This window comes from Cyprinus carpio, chromosome A11 (genome assembly GCF_018340385.1).
Source record: "Cyprinus carpio isolate SPL01 chromosome A11, ASM1834038v1, whole genome shotgun sequence".
NCBI classification, from domain to species: domain Eukaryota; kingdom Metazoa; phylum Chordata; class Actinopteri; order Cypriniformes; family Cyprinidae; genus Cyprinus; species Cyprinus carpio.
Window position 1 is genome coordinate 8,312,465 of NC_056582.1, and position 15,812 is coordinate 8,328,276.

Consider the following 15,812-nt stretch of genomic DNA (forward strand, 5'->3'; position numbering starts at 1 on the left):
CCTTTAACATATTCACTTATCTATGCTCTGTCTTCCCAGCTGTAACATCCAGAAAGCGCAACCGCATCCACCACCTCCACCAGCTCCGCTCGGATCCTTTGCCAGATGGAATAACGAGAGCACCAAGGCAGCGCAGGAGCCCAAAGACAACAAGAGGGTCCATTTCAACCTGGAGACCCTCAACACGCGCCGACTCCTGCCCCGCGTCATGTCGGAGGGGGGTCAGGCCAGCTCCACCTCCGCAGTGAGCTCCGGCGAAGGGAGTTTATTGGCGAGAGTGTGTGAAAATGGAGGGCCCGTTCAGCGGCCCGCCTCCTCCACAGTGAGATCCTCGAGCCCCTCCAGAGAAAGCGAGCTGGAGGAGCTCCAGGCCAAGATCGAGGAAATCCGTGAGCATTTGAAAGCCGCTCTGGCTCGTAGGGCGGAGCTTCAGACTACACTAACTAAAGAACGTGTGGCTGCCACCGTCGCCCTGGCGACCACAGCAGCTCCACCCACAGTCACAGCCACCATTTGCCCCGCCCTCACCAAAGAGCCAGCAGATTTGAAAAGGTGATGCTCACATTTTCTGAAGTGAACACATACATGTCAATGGACATGTTTTTTTATCTTTCACCTCCAAGAAAAACTTTCGTATCTACCTGGACTCTTTTAAAATCATCATGTTAAGGCAACATTGACCCTTGGTATGGTTTTGCTAATGATAAGGCTAATAGGGCCTCATGTGGCTTATTTTCTAAAGCCCTGCTGTGAAAGCAGGAGCTACCTGGAATTTTTTTTTCGAATCAATTGGACGCTTATGGGTGAAACTTGAAGAACAAGTGTTGACAGCACCAAGCAAGTCCATGCTTTCCTCTCAGAGCTTTGTTTATTCACATCACAGAAGGAGCTTTGCCTCTGCCCAGCTCTTGTTTTCTTGGTGGATATGGATCTAAATAAACCCCTGTTGCACCCGAGGCCTCATCATGGAGTCAAAGGTAGAACAGAACATTGACTTTGCTGCTTTGGTAATGTTTTTATAGCTTGGTTATATCTGATCTCAAAACTGCTACTGTTATTGACCTTTTTCCCCTCCATAAAGTCATATGGATGGCCAGGTTGCCCGTTTGAATTAAGTTTGATGTTCAAGAAATAAATGTGATCTTGCCATAAAATTGGAATCTTACTTTCAGCTCAGAGTAGTATTAAACATAATGCTTTTTTTTTTTAGTGCTTATAAACATAACACTTCATTTTATTAGCCCCAGTGGTGAACCACAAAACATTTGCAAGTTGCACAGACACAATAAAAAAGAGAATACTGCAGTTAATTATAAAGCGTATAATTATATGATGTATGCTTGCTTATATGATGCTGGCAAACATTTAGGATATTCACTTTAAGCAGATGTTGACAGTGATGCTTTCTAATGATGGTGGGTTTTTACACCCTTCTCATGACTTTTTTTATGTAAAGAGAAATTAAGATTATAGAGATAGATATATAGATATACACACACACACACAATATATAATTGTTTCATTTGTCCTTACAATAACTTGGTTGAATTTAACAAATGTGGTAAACACTAAAATACATGTACTTTAATATTAAATAACGGTCTTCTCACTATGCTGTGGAAAGACTAAATGTTGCTGCATTAACCTTTCAAAATTAATTAAATATTGTGATATTAAAAATAGTTAATTTTAATTACCACTGGAAGTGTTTAAAACAAGTAAACTGTACCCTATTCATGAAATTTGCATTGCCCAATTTCATGAAGCCTGTTTCAGAGGCTAAATAAAAATATTAAATTAACACATACAGTGCCCTCCATAAGTATTGGAACAGTATAGACAAAATTGTTCCGTTTGCTGTGGAGTCAAGAAATCTGTAAATATGATTAAAAGAGGAATGAGACCGAACTACATGTCAAATATTGTTATTGGGTGATTCAACACAAAGATGTTTTACCAGCTAAGAAGATCGGCACTTTTAGAGTTTCATCTCCCTATCTGATGTGAGCATAAGTATTGGAACAGTTGGCTCACAGGTCTTTCTAAGTGTTCAGCTGTGTCCTGTTGCAATAATTCTTCAGATATTAAAAGCAGGGAATGTGTCTTATCAGTTATATCCATTGCTTCTGCATTCTAAGTCTTGCATTCAATGATGAAACACACAAACCAGGATGAAGACGAGGAAGCCAACTCTGAAAGAAAAAGCAAGCAATTTGGATGCTAAAAGAAAAGAGGAAGTCAATTAGAACTATAGGAAAAACAAAGGGCATGGAGAAATCAAGAGTTTGGAAACTTCCGGCGACATTAGCAACCAACGACGATCTGATCGGCTGAGAAAAAAAACAGTAGTTGATGACAGACAAATCATAAAAGCTGTGAAAATGAACCCTAAAATACATGTCTGCAAAATCACCAACAACCTCCAGAAAGCTGGGGTGATGCTCTGTCAATCTACAGTCCGCAGGAGAATTTGACACAGAATTACAGAAGCTACACAGCAAGATGCAAAACTCTGATCAGCACCAAAAATAGAAAGGCAAGATTCTTCACAAATGTGAGCCAGTAGAGTTTTGGAACTGAGCTGATGGACCGATGAGACAAAGATTAACCTTTATCTAAGTGATTGGAAAGCAAAAGTGTGGAGAAAAAGGGAACTGCAAATGATCCTAAGCATACAACCTCATCTATAAAGCTTGGTGGAGGTGGTGTCATGGCATGGGCATGCATAGCTGTTTCTAGAACAGGACCTCTATATATTCATCTTTTAATCATATTTTATAATCATCTTTTAATCATATTTTAATCATATTAATGCAAATGTCTTGACTCCACAGCAGAGAAAGCTTATGGAAGGCACCGATACTGTGTCTGTATATATATATATATATACAGTGGGTACGGAAAGTATTCAGACCCCCTTAAATTTTCACTCTTTGTTATATTGCAGCCATTTGCTAAAATCATTTAAGCTCATTTTTTTTCCTCAATGTACACAGCACCCCATATATTGACAGAAAAACACAGAATTGTTGACATTTTTGCACATTTATTAAAAAAGAAAAACTGAAATAATAACATGGTCCTAAGTATTCAGACCATTTGCTCAGTATTTAGTAGAAGCACCCTTTTGATCTAATACAGCCATGAGTCTTTTTGGGAAAGATGCAACAAGTTTTTCACACCTGGATTTGGGGATCCTCTGCCATTCCTCCTTGCAGATCCTCTCCAGTTCTGTCAGGTTGGATTGTAAACGTTGGTGGACAGCCATTTTCAGGTCTCTCCAGAGATGCTCAATTGGGTTTAAGTCAGGGCTCTGGCTGGGCCATTCAAGAACAGTCAAGGAGTTGTTGTGAAGCCACTCCTATCTTGGTCTCATCAGACCAGAGAATCTTATTTCTCTGTTTTTTTTTAGCAAACTCCATGCGGGCTTTCATGTGTCTTGCACTGAGGAGAGGCTTCCGTCGGGCCACTCTGCCATAAAGCCCCGACTGGTGGATGGCTGCAGTGATGGTAGACTTTCTACAACTTTCTCCCATCTCCCGACTGCATCATGTAGCTCAGCCACAGTGATCTTTGGGTTCTTCTTTACCTCTCTCACCAAGGCTCTTCTCCCCCGATAGCTCAGTTTGGCCGGACTGCCAGCTCTAGGAAGGGTTCTGGTCGTCCCAAACGTCTTCCATTTAAGGATTATGGAGGCCACTGTGCTCTTAGAAACCTTAAGTGCAGCGATTTTTTTTTGTAACCTTGGCCAGATCTGTGCCTTGCCACAATTCTGTCTCTGAGCTCTTCAGGCAGTTCCTTTGACCTCATGATTCTCATTTGCCCTGACATGCACTGTGAGCTGTAAGGTCTTATATAGACAGGTGTGTGGCTTTCCTAATCAAGTCCAATCAGTATAATCAAACACAGCTGGACTCAAATTAAGGTGTAGAACCATCTCAAGGATGATCAGAAGAAATGGAAAGCACCTGAGTTAAATATATGAGTGTCACAGCAAAGGGTCTGAATACTTAGGACCATGTGATATTTCAGTTTTTCTTTTTTAATAAATATGCAAAAATGTCAACAATTCTGTGTTTCTCTGTCAAAATGGGGTGCTGTGTGTACATTAATGAGGAAAAAAATAAGCACTTAAATGATTTTAGCAAATGGCTGCAATATAACAGAGTGAAAAATTTAAGGGGGTCTGAATATTTTCCGTACCCACTGTATATATATATATATATATATATATATATATATATATGCATTAGAATATATAATACTTATAATAAAATGGCTTAGCTTGCATGTTTTAAGCTCTCTGTTAAACCATTTAAATTATTGAATAGTTGTTTCACTTGCACTTAAAATGTGTTTAAATTCATTATATTTTTCCATAATCTCTTAATCTTCGGCAGGGAAGTGGTTGTACTCTTTTGTGAGAAGTAAATCAAACCAAGGAGCTCCATGTTTCAGTTGCACATGCTCCAGAGTTAATTATAAACTCTGGCTCAAACCCAGAAAAAAGTTTATTGCGTGTTCATCTGATCTAAAGCGGGTTAGATTTGTTTGGTTTTGTAAACTTTAAACCTACTATGAAACGCAGAGTTTATTGAACTAGCTTTGTGAAACAAGCCACTGAAAGATGAAATAACCACAACCAAAACTTTCTAAATGGAAATTAATTTCATCTCTTTATGCAGTTTTTAAACATTACAGTTAAATACATTTGAATGACAGAATCAAGTTTATCACAGAACTGAGAATTATTCTTTTCAGTTTCTGTCTAGGCATCCTACACAATGCATCTAAACACTACAATCATCTGTTTCCTCTGAAAATGGCAAATAGGCACGGAACTGATCATGAAACAATAAATCAATCTTTCAGACCTGGAATCCTTAATGGATTGCAGCCTTACAAAATATTGCACAATAAAAAAAAGAAAAAAGAAAACTGAGCCTGGATTTTACTTGCCATGTTGCATAGCCTTTAATTGACCCTCCCCATCCACAGTCACGTCACAACAGACATCAGTTTCCTTTGTTCTCTTAGTCTGCGGTGCGTTTTTACACATGGTCATGAAGATCAACAAGTCTGTACTGTTATTAGACACCCACCGATCATCCCAAGTCAAACATATGGAGAAACCTCTACAAAAGCAGAATATGTAAAGACAACAGATTTCCGGATCAGTGACTTCAGCTGATGGGCTGCAACACTGTGAAATGAGCATGACCTTCACTGCTTACAGCTGTTTCAAAAAAATGTCTGCTTAAGTAACTACATGTTCATTCCTGCTTCAGTTTCCATTTTCTCTACTGGCTTTGAAGCCTCTGGTAAGGCTATCGACCCCAATGTACATGGCCAAAGATGGAAATACAAGGTTAATGTTCGGTTTTAGAAGCATAAGGCAATAATCTATCCACTCGGTCTGTCAAAGCCAGACTCCACCTGAAGAAAAACCAACGACTTGCTGAGGAGTTTGTGCAAAAGACCACCTCCGTCCATCTAAACTAACCACAAAAACAAATGTCTCTTGATGAAGATTAGAAAGCACATAAACGACCCCATAACAGAGCTTTCAATGAGGATCATATAGAAGGAGGACTTATTCTAAGTATAACGTTGCTCTGACGTCACCCGTCCACTTCTTTTGACTGGCAGACTCGCAAATAAACTCGCCAATCAAAGCACTCTGACCACCAATAGCATCGGATTCAGGAGTCAAACTGCTCCATACATATGACAATACCAAACCCGAGCGCAACGGCAGGTCGTGAGCTAGACTTCAAATCACATAAGGAACATTTTGGTGGCTTGCTGTAGTGAACAAACGTAGTAGGGACCGAAACAATTTTAATGTGACTAAATGAATTAGGCAGCATTAATGTTATATCATTAGAGGAATGGAAAGAAAGCCGAAACAATCATTGCACAAGATGTGCAAAGTACAATGTGTATTCAGATTGTGTAACTCCATAATCAGGAGCAATGAAAAGTACCATTATCAAGCGATACATCACATTTTAAACTGAATACTCCCTGTATTAAAAGTTTCAACCATTTAAAAAAAAAAAAAAAAACACATGTAAAGACTTCAATGATCACACCCTGACACATGGCATCATTTGACAATTCAATACGAATTTACTCTTAAGAACATGACTAGACAGCGGAAGTCTGCTTCGGCCCTCCTCATGTTCATGTTGGAGGTTTCCAGGATGTAATTACATAAAGCTCCATCACGGTTTCTCCTCTTGATGCCTTCTGGATTAATTTACATAGAGGGGTGGCGACTGTAGAGCGTGAATTCATTCGTTCTGAATGGGGGTGCGCGACTCAAGCTGGGGCAGAATGGGAGTCCGAGCTCTCACTTTTATTCTCCGTCTTGCCTTCCCAGTCCGTGGCACCTTTAAGCGTTTCTGCAACTCTGCAGTCTGTGTGTGAGGTCACTGGGGAGGAAGTTTCGGGTTCTGTCTGCCCTCCTCCATCACCAGGGGGACCCAGACCCTGAGCACAACCCCGTCCCGCAGGAACGCTTGCCATGCTAATGTTTCCAACTTGGTTCTCTCCTGCTGTGCTTGGACCATGCAGCTCCGTTACCCCTGCGCTGGATGACGTTGGATCCTGGATCCCTCCCGGCTCCAAAAGTGAGTCGCTCAAATGTGAAACTGACAAGACGTCTGGGCCAATGGCGATCTCAGCCATCCAGTCGAGGTCGGAGTTTGATGGGTCGATGGACAGACCAGTATTTACCACCAAGCCATTGTGGGTTTCGAGCTGAGGTTGGTCCTGAGCGTCTTGCCGGTCCTGGCCGTTAGTGTTCACGTTAGCGGCTGCGTTAGCTTGACCAGCCGGCGCAGCGCTGCTAGTGTTGTTGTTGAGATTGTCCTGCAATGCAGTCTGGTTTCCTTGACCCACCTGCTGGTTCTGAAGCAGCATCTCCTGGATCCGGATCTGCTGCAGGATGGCCGGCAGCTCGTAGTGATGGAAAAAATAGATCATTGAGTGCTGCGCAAGACAAAAACGAAAAAGCTCATGAGCTACAAACCATTCTATGCAACTCCACAGATTCTCCGGTTACACCGAAAAAAGATGAAATAAGATACCTGAATGAAGAGCCAGGAAGTGACCAAGGCCAAACTGCTGTACTGGCCGTTAAAGCGGTAATGATATGCATAGAAGGCAAAGTGATACAGATAAAAGAATCTGAAAAACAGCATAAGAGAGCTTTTAGATGTGATAATCGATACCGTGGCATTAACCACAAAAACAACCCTAGTGAGCTGCCTTTCTGTTCATTCTCTACATTGGGAGCTCACACTGACATGGAACCTCATAAGTGACTGATTCAACAGGAAGCATTTAAGTACGCCACACAAATAGTGCTCCTGAGTACCCAAAATTGATGCTAACAACATGATACTTCAAGCTTTAAAAAAAGAGTGGCTCCCACTCTTTTTGACCAATGACTACTCAAAATGATTTTTAAAAATTCTGATTGATCCGCAACTGAACCATACAGACTATTTTTAGCTTAGCTGAAAGGCATTTACATATGATGCTATCTAGGTAGGCAGCTCACTAGGTTTTGAAACAGCTAATATATACTAAACTTCAGTTTAATTTTAATTTTTTAATAGGTTGATCCAAATAGAGTCAACCTAAAGCCACCATCTCCAAGAAATGACAAAGAACAGAATGAGAGAATTACCAATATTTTTCTACTAAAATTACTCTCTAAACACCATTTCTGAAAATAGGCAGTTACAGATAATTCTGTTAGAATTAATTATTTTATAAATAACAATCATCATGTTGATTAGCCCTGATTAGTTTTTCAAAAACAGTTTTTTCAAACATATTGGTTGTCATTTTGTTTAGTTTGGATATATGTACATATTTATTATTCATTCATACAACCACAGTGAATAAGCGCTAATGGCTGCTTCATGATCAGTTTTGAAAGTTCTGTGTGAATTCCTCTAGGAGGCAAAACTGTGACAACTATATGAGAATACTGAAAATATATTTGAAAGGCAGATTGATTTCAAGATAACACAATATCATAGTTATCGAAACAATGAATTCCAGTCTGTGTGAAACAAGTCAAGCTGAAATGTGAGATTGTGATTAGATACATTCAGAACAAACTGTTAAAATTTTGTTCTGCAGCTTTCCTGTAGCTCAAACAGTAGAGCATGGTACTAGCAATGCCAAGGCCATGGTTTGAGTATCCGGGAAATGCATGAATTGATCAAACGCAGCTGCCAAATGCATAAATGTAAACACAAAGTGCAGTAGAGGAAACTGGTAAGACACCTGAACCACTGGCATTTACCTGCGTCGATGTGATTACATACCTGAGCCAGTGGCGCTTGCTTGTATTGGTGTGGCAGCAGATGGCATCGTATTGGTCCGCCAACCAAACAATGAGGATGATGTAAAAAGCAGTGGTTGTGTCATTGAAAAACTCAGACATGATGGCCTCCATCCCTGCAGGCAGGATCAAAAAGAGAGTATTTGGTATCAAATGACTTCATAATAAATTTTCATGTAATATATGAAGTCAAGAAAATAAAAGATCAGCCATCAAGTTGATAGGAGACAAATAAAGACATGAGAACATCTCTTTAAAACCCCCAGCAGTGAGCTCTACCTACCTACAAGAGCCAGGATGACAGTGAGGAGAGGGGCAGCAGGGAAGGCAATGGTCATATTCATCTCCAACATCTGGAGAAGGTCCACTGAGGAAAAAAGCGAACATCGGAGAGATAGTCTTGTTATAAAATAATGGCTTTTTAATGTGTTATAGACCTGATCATTGAGCATGATCATAAATGGTTATTCACAGTGTTGAAGACACAAGCGGCTGATGGGAGCTTACCTATAAAGACAAAAATCTGGTGGTGCGAGTACCGCAGCAGCATGGACACAGACAAAGTCTGAGAGAAAATATATGAAGAATTTCCATGTGATTCTGCAAGTTACTACCCAAGGAACAGTTCACCCAAATATTTACTCACTTGTATGACTTTCTTTCTTTAATGAATCTCAAAAGGTAAATTTCTGAAGAATATTCTGGTCACTCTTTTTAATATAATTTAAGTAAATGATAAAAAGCTACAAAAAAGGACCAAAAGGAGCAAACAAACCAAAGCTGAAGACATTTTTTAATTACAAGTTTGTGAATGAATCATTCTATTGAGTCAGATCTTTTCAGTGAATCAGTTCATTCAGCTCACAAAATCAATCTGAATGATATGGTTACAAAATCAGACTTTTTTTGATTGACTCAATGATTTGGTACAGCTGTTAACACTTTCGCTAATGGGGCAGATTATTATTAAATGATTACTTCAACCAGTTTATCACCCAAAGCTATCATATGACCTTAGAGGATTTAGAATATAGTGCATAGTAGGCCATGTTTAGAATAATTTAAAGTGATTTTAAACCATTTTTCCATTTTCATTTGGGTGGAAAAGAGACTAGAACACTAAAAACTTCACCTTGTGCTCCATTTATGAAATAAAGTCAATGAAATGAATAAATGATCAGTTTTCATTACTGGGTGAACTAATTACCAAAATGCTGAAACTGAACTACTGTGAAGACATTAAACTTACAGTCCGATCACTAAAGAGCATCTGTAGTGAAAACGCTGCTACAGTAGAGAAAAGTACTCACAAAGATAACCATGATTACAAAGGCTGCCAGGTAGGAGGTACGGGCCATCCACATACTGACAAAACGATAGTGTTCTCCAGAGACCACGTTCCTCAGAAACCCTAAAAACAAACAAAATCACACTCACTTCATAGTTACAGCATCATCAAGAAAAAAAACATTCTTTAGAGAGCACATCTAATTTACCTTTGTTTTCCTCGTTCTCTGCTAAAGCCTTCACACTGGACATCAGGATATCGTCATAGCCCAGGCATTCATCCAGGAGGAAGCGACTGAAACCATCTCCAAAGCACTGATCCTTCATGGGATCTGAACACAGGCCGAGAGAGACGAAGTACAACTTTATGCTATTAAAAATATGAAGTCTATTGTTCTTATAGGGGAAGAGTTCATCCCCCCCCAAAAAAAAAATTATATATATATATATATGGAATGATTAAATAAACCACGCAGACAATTATGATTAATAAATTGAAAGAAACAGAACGTAATTAAATTATTAAAACACGATTCATCATGCTTTCTTCCATGGAACCCAAAAGGTGACTCTTTCAAATTCTATTAGTCTACTTGGTGTGTTAAAACAAGTCCATACAACTTCAATGTTAGTCTATTTATCACACAAAAGCAAAGTGACTGAAACAACATGAAGATCAGTAAACTATAACAACTTTACATTTTGGGTGAATACTCTCAAAAATATTAGATATAATTAGATAAAATAGTGCAAAAATGGAATATCCTATTCTCTTTTGGATTTTGGCCAGGTTTTGTGTTGATGGCCTGGAGGGTGTGATGTACTCACCCAGGGTCACCACCATAACAGGGATGTTGAGTCGCTGCCGTGTGGCCTGGGACAGCCGTAGGAATCCATATTCCAAAGAATATTCGACAATATACTCTTCTTGTGGCCACACTACACAAACAAACACAAACACTGATAAATGCTGACAATGTTTCACTGTATTTAGATATTATACTAATCTAAAAGGCTGCCATTTCACACTAATTGTTCATTTGTGTGTGTGTGTGTGTGTGTGTGTGTGTGTGTGTGTGTGTGTGTGTGTGTGTGTGTGTGTGTGTGTTTACGGAAACATTTAATATGCAAAACAGAGATGTTTATGTTCTCATTTTGGGGTTTCAAGCTTTTAATTTGGGGGACTGAAACCCTGAGACCGTCTTGCATGTTACAACCTGTTCATCTTACGCATTTTAAATAACTCATTTGCATTCAGATGTGAGGTTTGGAAACTGAATTTGTATCTAAACTGTATCAAATAACAGTATCTGGGACGCTCAGACATCTTATCTTACAACAGGCCACTGTGATGGTTTCAGAAGTCTTGTGAGACAGCACACGTGGCCTCTGGGAAGGGCAAGGTTATAAAAGAATGTGGGAACAGAAAGGAAATCTGAACAGGGGAAGTGAGAAGGGCTGCACTGGATGGAGGGAGGACAGGGAATGAATTCACAAAGGAGGAAGAGAAGGAAGAGGAATGCACCAGATGGCTATTTGAGATGTTTACCTGCTCGAGTTAGCATCTCAATCTCGGAGACAGTCTCCCTCAGCGGCTGCATACCTTTAGAGGGGGCCTGGCTGAAGGACAGATCCTGGGATTCATTCAGGCTGGAGCCAGGAACACCGCCACTCATCGACGGATTCAGATGTGGCTCGATGTCGAGCTCAAACTGCATTTGTGTGAGAGAGAGAGAGAGAGAGAGAGAGACAGACAGAGACAGAGGGCACAGTCTGTCAGAACAATCTGGAGAACAGATGGAGGCCATTTCAGTGGAATAACTCACAATAAAATAATATTTTATCATTATTTATTGACCATGAGGACATTCGAAAAAAGTATGCTATTTTTTTTTACTAGTAGCCCCCACACACAACAAAAAAAAATAAAAATAAAAAGTTCCATAAGCATCATACAACTTCTATGAAGACCAGACTGAAATTTAATATTATATAATAAATTCTATATTTACATTCAAAAAATATATTTATATAATATTACACTTTATGTTAATAATGATAATATTAATAAGAAACTTCATTGTAGTAGTAGTAGTAATAACAGTTAGAATACTTCTGATCTTTTCATATTGTTCATTATATATTCTTACATATTGATATATTCATTAATTCTATATCAAAGTTAACAATACTATATATAATAGTATATAAGGGACAATGTGATCAACATGAGTAAATAAATAACAATTAGAATTATGCCTGGCTCCTTATCCTAGTTTTCCCGTTCCTGTGTAATAAAGTCACCTGTACTGTGCTGTTGTCAAACATCTCCATGGTCATCTCTTCCTCCTCTTCAGCGTCTGTGGGCACCATTGGCTGTCTGGTTTCACTTGCGTCTTCCTCTGGTTCTTTCACAAGGCCCTGGATTCCCTCCGTCTCGTAGAACTGCAGAAAGATGGGCGCGCGGCTGGAGTTGCGCTGGATCTCCACACGCAGGATGCCGTCGCGGGGCCATTTCTCCCGCACGTGCTCCAGGCAGTTGATCGGAGAGCGTGAGAAGGCAATGTGGATGTAGGCCAGGATGAAGAGCATGAACAAAGCCTGCCAATCAAATGACATGAAATTAAAGTGAATGAAAACAAAAAATGTGTACAAAAAAACCACAGAATAGGCAACAAAGCAATAAACATTGCACAATAATGGCATGATATAATATAAAAAAAAAACACTCCTTTTATAATCATCAAATCAAAATTCTGAAACTCAAACTGAAATGAGATAATTTAAATAATTTCATCATAGATTTTATTCATAGTAACATTTTTTATTTTTATTCACTGAAAGTACAAGACAGAAATAAGTTGATCTGATTAAAAAAACGTAATAATAATAATAATAATAATAATAATAATAATAATAATAAATTGCGGCTTGTGTCAGCACTTCTGTCAGCTTCATAATCTACCAGCAGCTTTGTCAGTGGATAATGCACATTTGCGGTTTCCAAATATTCTTTTATTACTTTGTATATATTGCAGCCATTAAAAAAAATTTTTTAGTTATGATTTTTAATATGCCACAAATGTGTTTATATTTTCAACAAACACTATTGTTTTTTTGGGGTTTTTTTTTGTAAAATAAAATAAATTCTAATAACAAATGTATAAACGCAAAGGTTTTGTTGGATACAGGGTTACTATAATTACCTAAAACATACTTGTTACTTGAAATATAGTAAATGTTAACTGAACATACTTACAGCTAGTTGTCATGACAACATTTCTCATTTTCAATTAGTTTAACTGGATGTACTAAAATAGATAATACTAAAACTGAAATAAAGAATAATAAAAACTATTATAATATATCTATATAAAAAAATATATCAAATATAAAAACTAGTGAAAAAATTACAAAATTATATGAAAAAAGAAAAAAAAAAACGGATATTAAAAAATCTTAATAAAAACACCGTTCACTAACTTAACAGGTCATTTCTGAAGCAGATCCACATGTCAGAAGCATTCAAATGGCATCCTTCCTGTGTGCAACTTTTGCAGTGGTTTCAGTGTTTATAACAGTAATAATAACAACAGACTACTGCAGTTTACCGGGCTGTTTTCAAGACTGCATTTCTATGTTGCTCTTCAGTTCAGGTTGATTAATCAGCCAATATAGCTGTCTGTTTTAAGATTATCACTCTGGCTGATAACGCAACGTTTGGCCAACTAACCTTTTTGTGGAGCCTTGTGTCAGTTCCAAAGTCTGATGACAGCCTTGTCAATGGATATGAAATATTGTGTGAAGCTAAAATAACTTGTGAATATTTTACATTTTATTTAAATTGCATGACGTATCCTGCAACCTAACAGGCGAGGACAAATAAGAATCAAGACGGAGCGTGTGCAGGGCTTCCGGGAAGAATTCACACATTATTAGACTCTCAAAGCTCACCTTTAACAAGACGAGGAACTCGAATATTCGTCTGAAGGACGGTGGGAAGAGTCTGGCGTACGTGACTGCCATCTTAAAGAACAAGGCGTGGAAGAGTCTGTCTCTGACGTTGATCAGGGGGTTCTGGTTCATCGCGGGGTTCCGGATCCGGTTCGGCCCACCGTTATTGTTGTTGTTCAGTGGGACGTTGTTGTTGTTCACATTGCCCTGGTTGTCGGACATGGTGGTCGCTGTTCAGTAACTAGATTAGGAGAAAGAGCAGCTGAGGTCAAGCAGACCAGTCACACAGCATCAGCACTCACTCATGATGATCCCGCTTCACACAAAACTGCACTGACCTGCAGATATCACCACAAAGACGCCCCCAAAGACGCTGAAATTGTAAGGATGTTGGTGGGCAAGGCTCCTTCCCCTCCTACCATGTCATGACCTAGCAAACTATTAAAGCTTTAAAGCATTTGGCACAGCTGCTGCTCATGTATCTAATATTCTGAGACCAGAGGAGTATTTCAGGCTCTTAAAGTGTGTTTCAGACTAAATGTGTCCTGCAGATGTGACTCAGGCCTCTTGCATCAACTGTCACCCCAACCAAACTAGCTAAACTTGGGAACTCACGCATTTATTTTCACAAACGCCAGCTAAATAACGTTACATAACACCCACTCGAGTTTGGGAGTCTGGCTCAGACGATGTAGCTGAGTTTTTTTTAAAGAAAGAAAGAACTAAGACTGGAATATCACACACAACACGTCTGCTAACAGTGTTAAGCTAACAAGTTAGCCGAGCTTCCCCTGAAGAACCCGTATGTTAGGTTTGCTTTTAAACGAACTCCTCCACATATAATGCTGACAATGTCCTCTTAAATAAGACCTCAGATACTTGAAGATATCCCGCCAGAACCGTCCGATGGCAGCGACTGCAGCCTGTCTTACAGACCATCTGTTTACACAATCATTTTCTGGACAGGAGCGGAGCGGACTTGGGAGCAGCAGCAAAGAAGCGTTTAATGAGGAGCGTTTCCACTCGGGTCTCGCTTCCGCGGTTAGTCACCTGACATCGAGTCACGTGATTCACGGTTCCTCCCCATTTGATATATACAATGAATTTAAATAATCTGTACATTTTTCTGTAATTCATTAAATCCCAATAATATATTGGATTTAATTTATTTTAATTTAATTCAAGTATCAAGATCAAACAGCGTTTTGTTTACAAGTACCAAATATTTACTCTAGTTGATAGGAACTAAATTATGAAATAGGTTACTGACGCGTGGAAGGGCTAGTCTGTACAACAGCCACGGTACATGATGTCACTCGGTGAAAGAACAATCTCTGACATTAATCTTGTATAGCTCCGGGTCGTGGTGGGATGACCACAGCACACAGGTCAGAGTATTTTACATTGGCATAGTGAAGGGAAAAATAAAGACACACAAAAGTATGAAACCGTTCAAAAGTTTGGGATCTGTAAGATTTTAATTTTTTTTTAAGAAGACTCTTCTGCTCATCATGGCTGTATTTATTTGATCAGAAATACAGGGGGGAAAACAATAATATTGTGAAATACTATTACAATTTAAATGAATGGTTTTCTATTTCATTATAATTTAAAAACTAATACAACCATTATCAAATCCCAATTTCTTAGCATCATTACACCAGTCTTCAGTGCCACATGATCCTTCAGAAATCATTCTGATATATTTATTATCAATATTGGAAAAGGTTTTGCTGCTTCATATTTTTTGGAAACTCTGATACTTTTTTCAGGATACTTTGATGATTAAAAAGAAAAAAAAAAAATCATTCAAAAAAAAAAGAAATCTTTAACAACAAACACAAACTACCAAACAAACGTTTGGGGTCAGTAATTTATTTTATTTTATTTTATTTATTTCTTTTTTGAAATAAATAAATGCTTTTATTCAGCAAGGATGTGTTAAATTGCTAAACTGCTGTTCTTTTTAACTTTATTCATCAAATAACCCTGAAAAAAGTATCACAGGAACAGGATCCAAAAAAAAAATTAAGCAGCAGCACAACTGTCTCCAACATTGATAATAAATCAGCATATTAGAATGATTTCTGAAGGATCGTGTGACACTGAAACTGGAATAATGATGCTGAAAATTCAGCTTTGCGTCACAGGAATAAATCACATTTTAAAATATATTAAAATAGAAAACCATTATAAATAATCTAGT

General features: G+C 38.6%; 2 protein-coding genes across 3 annotated transcripts in view; one reads left to right on the forward strand and one right to left on the reverse strand.

The window, feature by feature from the left end:
- Positions 1-1,142, forward strand: part of LOC109061890 (glutamate receptor ionotropic, NMDA 3B-like) — an 82,760-nt gene extending 81,618 nt beyond the window's left edge. Inside the window, exon 9 of the mRNA XM_042767002.1 lies at positions 40-1,142. Coding sequence (XP_042622936.1) covers positions 40-556 — 517 coding nt within the window. The 3' untranslated portion in view covers positions 557-1,142. The remainder of the gene's footprint in view (positions 1-39) is intronic.
- A 3,515-nt stretch (positions 1,143-4,657) lies between these two features.
- Positions 4,658-14,663, reverse strand: LOC109067472 (membralin-like). 2 transcript variants are annotated; one of them, XM_019084401.2, is made up of 12 exons: positions 13,945-14,663; positions 13,607-13,847; positions 11,957-12,253; positions 11,256-11,364; positions 10,481-10,591; positions 9,862-9,984; positions 9,676-9,776; positions 8,873-8,930; positions 8,649-8,732; positions 8,349-8,481; positions 7,095-7,194; positions 4,658-6,996 (listed from the first exon to the last, which is right to left on the reverse strand). In XM_019084401.2, the coding sequence occupies exons 2-12, from the start codon at positions 13,826-13,828 to the stop codon at positions 6,325-6,327; spliced, it is 2,010 nt and encodes a 669-aa protein (XP_018939946.1). In that variant the 5' UTR covers positions 13,829-13,847; positions 13,945-14,663; the 3' UTR covers positions 4,658-6,324. The 2 variants fall into 2 exon arrangements, with proteins under 2 accessions (XP_018939946.1, XP_018939945.1); XM_019084400.2 differs by having other exon boundaries at positions 11,202-11,364.
- Positions 14,664-15,812: the final 1,149 nt, after the last annotated feature.